Source organism: Pelodiscus sinensis, chromosome 1 (assembly GCF_052426305.1).
Source record: "Pelodiscus sinensis isolate ZL-2025 chromosome 1, ASM5242630v1, whole genome shotgun sequence".
NCBI classification, from domain to species: Eukaryota; Metazoa; Chordata; order Testudines; family Trionychidae; genus Pelodiscus; species Pelodiscus sinensis.
In genome coordinates this window covers 304003255-304009747 of record NC_143052.1, presented here as the reverse complement: position 1 = coordinate 304009747, position 6493 = coordinate 304003255, and the positions used below count along the sequence as shown (strand labels likewise).

At 39.9% G+C, this 6493-nt stretch overlaps 1 protein-coding gene across 1 annotated transcript; it reads right to left on the bottom strand.

The window, feature by feature from the left end:
- Positions 1–481: 481 nt before the first annotated feature.
- LOC149525789 (macrophage metalloelastase-like) lies at positions 482–5657 on the bottom strand. Its single transcript, XM_089777582.1, has 5 exons — positions 5168–5657; positions 3391–3612; positions 3139–3289; positions 1113–1238; positions 482–666 (listed from the first exon to the last, which is right to left on the bottom strand). Exons 1-5 carry the CDS (start codon positions 5273–5275, stop codon positions 482–484), a joined length of 792 nt encoding a protein of 263 aa, XP_089633708.1. The 5' UTR covers positions 5276–5657.
- Between the last annotated feature and the right edge of the window lie 836 nt (positions 5658–6493).

The following is a 6493-nucleotide window of genomic DNA, read 5'->3' as shown; positions in this document are numbered from 1 at the left end:
GTTCTTGCAGAAATTCAAGCAGCCAGTGTAGACAGCTAGCAAGTTTTTCCGCAAAAGCAGCTGTTTTTGCGGAAAAACTGGCCAGTCTAGACACAGCCACATTGCACAATCTCACATTCAGCAAGCAGCCATACTGCTTTCAATATCCTCTTTGGTAGAGCAAGGTACTACTCACTGGCAGTTAGGTTAGCAGCATGCCATCATTGATTTCTGCAAAGCACTGGTGTGTAGGGGACCCTTTGTCAGTCCCGGTCTATAACTCCATTAGGTGGTTTTGCGATATGGACAGCTTGCTCTTAGACTCCAGAAAGAATAGGCGGAAGGGATAAAGTATATCATGTTGGCTTGATCTAAGTTTAGGTACTCTCACTGAGTAGTACCTTGCTCAGAGAGTAGACCATTCAAATCAGTTTGGCTGTCTGAGTAAGGTACTTAAAGTATGACAAAATCTGTCCCTTTTTGGTATTTTTTTATATCAAAATTAACATCTGACACTGAAATTACCATATAATCGCTGAATTCCTTGTCTGTCGTCATCTGGAAGGACGAAGGTGTTTGGATCCAAGTAGCGATAAATAGGGTACGTCAGAGCACCTTGAACATTTGAATGACCCAGTCCCAAAGAATGGCCAAATTCATGAGCAGCAACAAGGAACAAATTTGTTCCTAAAGTTTTCATATAATAAAAAGAGGAAAAGAATTGTTAACATACAATGGAACGGAGAATCACAAGCAGAAGAATTCACATCTTTTCATTGTGATGAAATCCTATAGGTTTAATTTAAGTTTATCTGCTCTCCCATGTTTTAGTAAGAATTTTTCAGAGGCCATGAATGGGAAGTCAGGAAACCTGCAATCTATTCCTGACTCTCCTTTTGTTAATGGAGATCACTTTTGACAATCACTTAAAGTTGTGTCTAACTTACAAAAACACCAGGATAATATTGCTCTCCCACTTTTGTAAAGTGATTTGAGCTCCACAGAATACAGACCTTATATATATGCTCTGGCAGGCAAAGGTAAGTATGTTACATTATATATAAGAGAGAGGGACAAACAGTTATAGGAAGAAAATGCTGAATTTGTTGCGACGGGCACAGGAAATACTTTACCTATATGATTTTGTGACCATTTCTCAGCTTCATCAAAATGAGCATCTCCTCCTATCCCTGGGCTTGGTGCAAAGGCATGAGCCAGTACTCCTCCCCTTCCATCAAAGGGAGATTGGTCGCCGTGTGCTGCATAGGAAAGGAAATTAATATGTCATCAATTAACACAATGATTCATTTTAAACACAGTTACATATCTTGAAGTTTAGAATTTGCTTTTATTCATTGTAGATATTAATATATTAAAATGAGACTAAAATAATGTTAAGGTTGCAAAGTCAAACATTCAAAAGGTAGGAAATGTCACACTTAAGATTGCCTGTTCAATGAACTCAGCTCCCATGTGTGTGCACATTATGGTACGGTTTTTAATTCCATGATTGCAAACTATTTTTTCCCATGGACTTCTGTCTTATGGAGGGCATTTTCTCAGTAATGGCTGAATCATCTTCTCTGAAACTTTCCAAAATTTCAGCCTGAGGCTGAAACCAAGTGAGAAAATGTCTGGCTTAAGTTTTGCAAAGTTATAAGCATCTGAAGGCAAGGTCCTAGAATTGAGAGCATTGGGCAATAATAAGGATAGATTATGCTACCTGCACTACCTGTGCTACTTCAAGTGAATGATTTTAGGGAACCACTGCTTTGAAAAACTGAGCCTCTCATTTGGTAAACTAATTTAATGTGTCTTCTGTTAGAATCTCCCGTAAGAGTGGCTGAGGTGTCTGGATCTTCAGCTGGAGTGGAGGTTGGATGGAAAAGGTTGACTCTCCTCTTCTGCCTACAACATTATTGTACTATTGGATGTTTGGGAATGAATCTTTAAGGGTTTGGCTACACTCAGAATGCTACAGCTGCACCACTGTAGCACTTCAGCATAAGTAGCGCCCACAGTAATAGGAGTTCTCTCCTTGGTGGAGGTACATCACCTCCCCAAGAAGGGGTAGCTAGGTCAATGGGAGAAGTCTCCTCTTGACCTAGCACTAGTCTACACTGGCTAGTATAGATGACTCTCAAGGGTCAGGATTTTTCACACAGCCGACCGACCGAGGGACATAGCTTTATCAAAATAAAAATCTAGTGTAAACAGCACTTAAGAGGAGGACTAACACTTGTATGTCTACACTGCATCTCTTTAGCACAAAAGCCTATGCAAACAAAGTGCAGATTAGCATATTTCCCTGCTTCATTTGCATAATTAATCAGGGGACATTTTTGCACAAGAGGCTTTTGCACAAAAAGTAGCCCTCTACACAGCTCCTTTTTGGGCAAAAACACCCTCTTTCACAAGAGCCATTCTTCTCAATTTTTTCAGAAAGAATAGCTCTTGCGCAAGAGTGTGTTTTTGTGCAAAAAGGAGCTGTGTAGATGGCTCTTTTTTGCACAAAGACTCTTGCGCAAAAATGGCCACTAATGAATTATGCAAATGAAGCATGACAATATGCTAATCGGTGCTTCAGTTGCATAGGCTTTTGTGAAAGAGGGGTGCCCTGTAGTTGTAGTGAGAGAGGAACTAAAGTATGTGCATGTGTGCGTATACACACACATTCTCCCCCTTTCAGACTTCTTAGAAGCCTAAAATAAAACTGTAATCCAAAATAGTCCCCCTTGCGTTGGACTACAGTGGAAAGAAGCTCTGTTGTATTTGTGTTTGTCTCTAATGAGGCAAAAAAAATGTTTTGAGGCATATGACCAAGGTGTTTAAACCGTTCACAAGTGTGAAGACTCCTTGTTTGCTCATATATAGGAATAATGATCTTAGCAGAGGAGTACTTTTACAATCACATATACGTTGACACTATTTTCCTCATTTTACAGTTTGAACTTCCAAGGGATTTTGTGATGGTTGATTAGTTAAACTGATACACAAATATAAAACTGCAGGACATGATAAAGATCGGATGAACTCAGAATGAAAATAATTGTTCTCTCTTCAGCCTTTGGGTATGAAAACATGTAAGCTTTTAAAGTATAGCTTCAACTTTAAATAAATGTAATTCATGGATTCTTAAAAACATAGCAGTAGCCTCACCACCATGTGCAAAACGAATTAGGATATCCGCTTCTCCCCTGGCAACGTTTTGAAATCTCAGTGGAGTCACATCACTCCACACCTGAAATGCCTTTTTGATCGCTTTCACCACCATAGAACGAGGCAGATCAGGTGTATAATTCAGAATCCTTTCAGCAGCAAAAGAAAAGAAATTATTGTCATTTAAGGCATGGAATAATATGCCAGCATTAAAACAAAACAAAATGCACAAAAGTGGCATATAACCAAGCTGTAAGTCAATACATTCTTCCTCCATCTTGGAGTTCCTGGAAATGTGCTGTAATCTAATACATCGGGGACTCCACACCTTGGCCGTGCCATCATTTCTTCTGTTTGTGAATTTAATTTTCCTGTTACAGTCAGGTGGAAAAATTTCTGCATCTCTTTAATTTTCTCTTCTAAGTCCCAACCACCTACTTTATTAATAGATGGAAAGAACCTGTGCAGATAATCCTGAAAATAAAAAGAAACTTTAGATTCAGGGTTCATCTCCAGTTGTGTTCTCTTATACCTTAAAGAATCAATTTGTCGGCAAGTATAAGATCCAGATCCTTGACTATACTTCAATTACTAGATCCCTAGAAAATCACAGTACTCTGTCATAAAAGGGAAACAGTTCAGACAGATATGAGACCACTTTTCCAATATAAATGAACACTAGGGGCTCGTCTACATTGGCCCCTTTTCCGGTAGGGGCATGGTAATTTTTGAGATCGTAATAGGGAAATCCACGGGGGATTTAAATATTCCTACTTCGAAGTAGGAATAAGATCCTCCGGAAAAGGGCGCTTTTTCCGGAGGATCGGGGCCAGTGTAGACGCTCTTTTCCGGCTTTTCTAAAAGCCGGAAAAAAGCGGCAGACATTTTGATTTAAATGCCGCGGGGGATATTTAAATCCCCCGCGGATTTCCCTATTACGATCTCTGAAATTACCATGCCCCTTTCGGAAAAGGGGCCAGTGTAGACGTAGCCTAGGAGAAGACACAATGGGCTTAAACTGCAGCAAGGAAAGTTTAGGTTAGACATTAGGAAAACTTCCTAACTGTCAGGGTGGTTAAACACTGGAATAAATTGCCTAGGGAGGTTGTGGAATCTCCATCTCTGGAGATATTTAAGAGCAGGTTAGATAGACATCTCTCAGGGATGGTCTAGATGGTACTGGGCCCTGCCGTGAGGGCAGGGGACTGGACTCAATGACCTCTCGGGGTCCCTTCCAGTTGTAGTATTCTATGATTCTAAAATAACAATGTGGATTTGTGTTAAAATTGTCACTACCTTTCTCCTTTGAGAACTCTGTACTTAATCTTACTTCATATCAAAATGCTGCAGTGCTCTATTCTGTCTTTTATGAAATACACAAAAGAGTGTTGTGCAAGGGTTAGTTAGTTCTGGATTTGAGTAATTGCTTATGCCTGGACCTTTTCAGGCCTAAGAACTTAGGCTCCTACTTCTCATTTACACCAGTGCCTTTTGTACACCATTTTGGTAGTGTAAAGGGATCTTAAAATGGGTGTAAATTTACATTCATTGTAAAGTCCCTTTATATTACCCATCTGGTATTATAAAAGACCCTTAGTGGTCATGAGAATCATACCACCCTGTCATTTATAAATAATATTAAGGATAAGATTTTTTCATGGACATTTTTGTAAAAGTCACAGAGAGGACATGGGCAAAAAAGAAAAATTGATGGAAGCTTTTCCTGACTTTTACTAAAAATAGCCATGATCTCTCTCTCTCTCTCGCTCTCTCTCTCATCTTTGGGTAATTTTATATCTTTAATACCTGGTCCTAATTCACTTTTGCAATTTCACATAGGGGGCTTTCAAAATTTTACTTTATACCTTCTATTTTTTGTCAACTGACTTGTAACAACTACATACCACTGAAATAAAATACAATGTCACCTGCTCTCTGGAAAGAAATATAAGATGTAGACTTACAATGGAAAAGCAGTATATTTGCGGGTTAGTTGAACAGCCTGACAGATAGCCCATTCATGACATACCTCTATACGCTTCTGGTTGTTGGAGTTCCATGGCTCTGGTTTAAGCGAACCTGGGAGACCAAGAATTCCAGGCAAGAACGGTGCAATGCAGAGAAGGATGTATTTCATGGTGTTATCAGATGGTCACTGCTGAAAAAGGAAAATCTGAGGTCTTCTGTGTCTGATGGTCACAGCTATAAAGCTTATATAGGCCTGGACTGGTGTGTGTGTGTGGTAACAGGTTTCATGAGTCATTTTTAGGCTTCCTCTGTGGTTTTGTTATTTGCTGTAATGCTTTTAAGGTGTCTTTATTCCAAAATGTAAATGAAGAAACATTAACTTTTTGATGACAGCACAGCTGATGTCACACTGACAGAACAGGCAGTCAACTCTCTTTATCTCCCTTTCATATGATTCAGGTGCAAAAACCACAGGGGCAGAGGGATGTTAGTTTTCTTAACCTCAGGCAACACATTTGCTTGCTGACCAATCTCAGCTTTCCAACATTACCTTGGTGCCATTAATGCACATTGCAGCACACTTCTGGCTTGATATCTAGTCTACATGTGTTGATTGACTGCAGAGGACGTGACTACATAAGTGTAAGTGCCGTGCGAGCGAAATCACTGAAAACTACATGCTTTGTAATACCTGCCCGTGTGAAAGTTTCTATTTAAGCATTCTAGTACAAATTCTGAAAATCCAGAGGAAATTTAGTGATGCTAGTAAGGTTTGTCCAGATTTAACTAAGCTCTGAATCTGGCCACTTCTATATGTGGAAAGATTATGGAGTCCCTTAAAGTTTTTTGACCTCAAATCTGATGAGCTCTGATGAATCAGTCTTTAAAAAGGATTATTTAGTATAAAATAAAGGAGCTAGAATTATCCTATGTGGAAAAAAATCCCAGATGCTTCTACGGAAGAGTAAGGAGCCATACTCAGTTATGGTGGATTTCAGTGAGCAGCAGGCCTCATTTGCGCTCCATGGAATGCTACAGCAAGCAATGGATGAATTTATTTCATAGGGTACTTCAGCCGAATATCAGCGTACTGTTGCATTTTGGGTGCACAGCTTAGTGACAATGGAGCTAAGCTGCAGCACAAGGAGAAATAGCCCTCCTCCCAGCAGTATCCGGCACTGTGACTGCGTAAGAGGTATCTGTTGTATTTCACCATGGAACTACTCACATGCATAAAGTTAAGCGTGTATTTAACTGCAGAAGAGGGCCCCTAGGGCCCCATTGTATTCTGACTGAAGCTAATACAAAGATGCCTGTGGCTGAGCTGTGCTTTGGCACAGCTGAAAATGGGTGATACTTAAAAGACAGATGTAAGCCACGTTGTGCT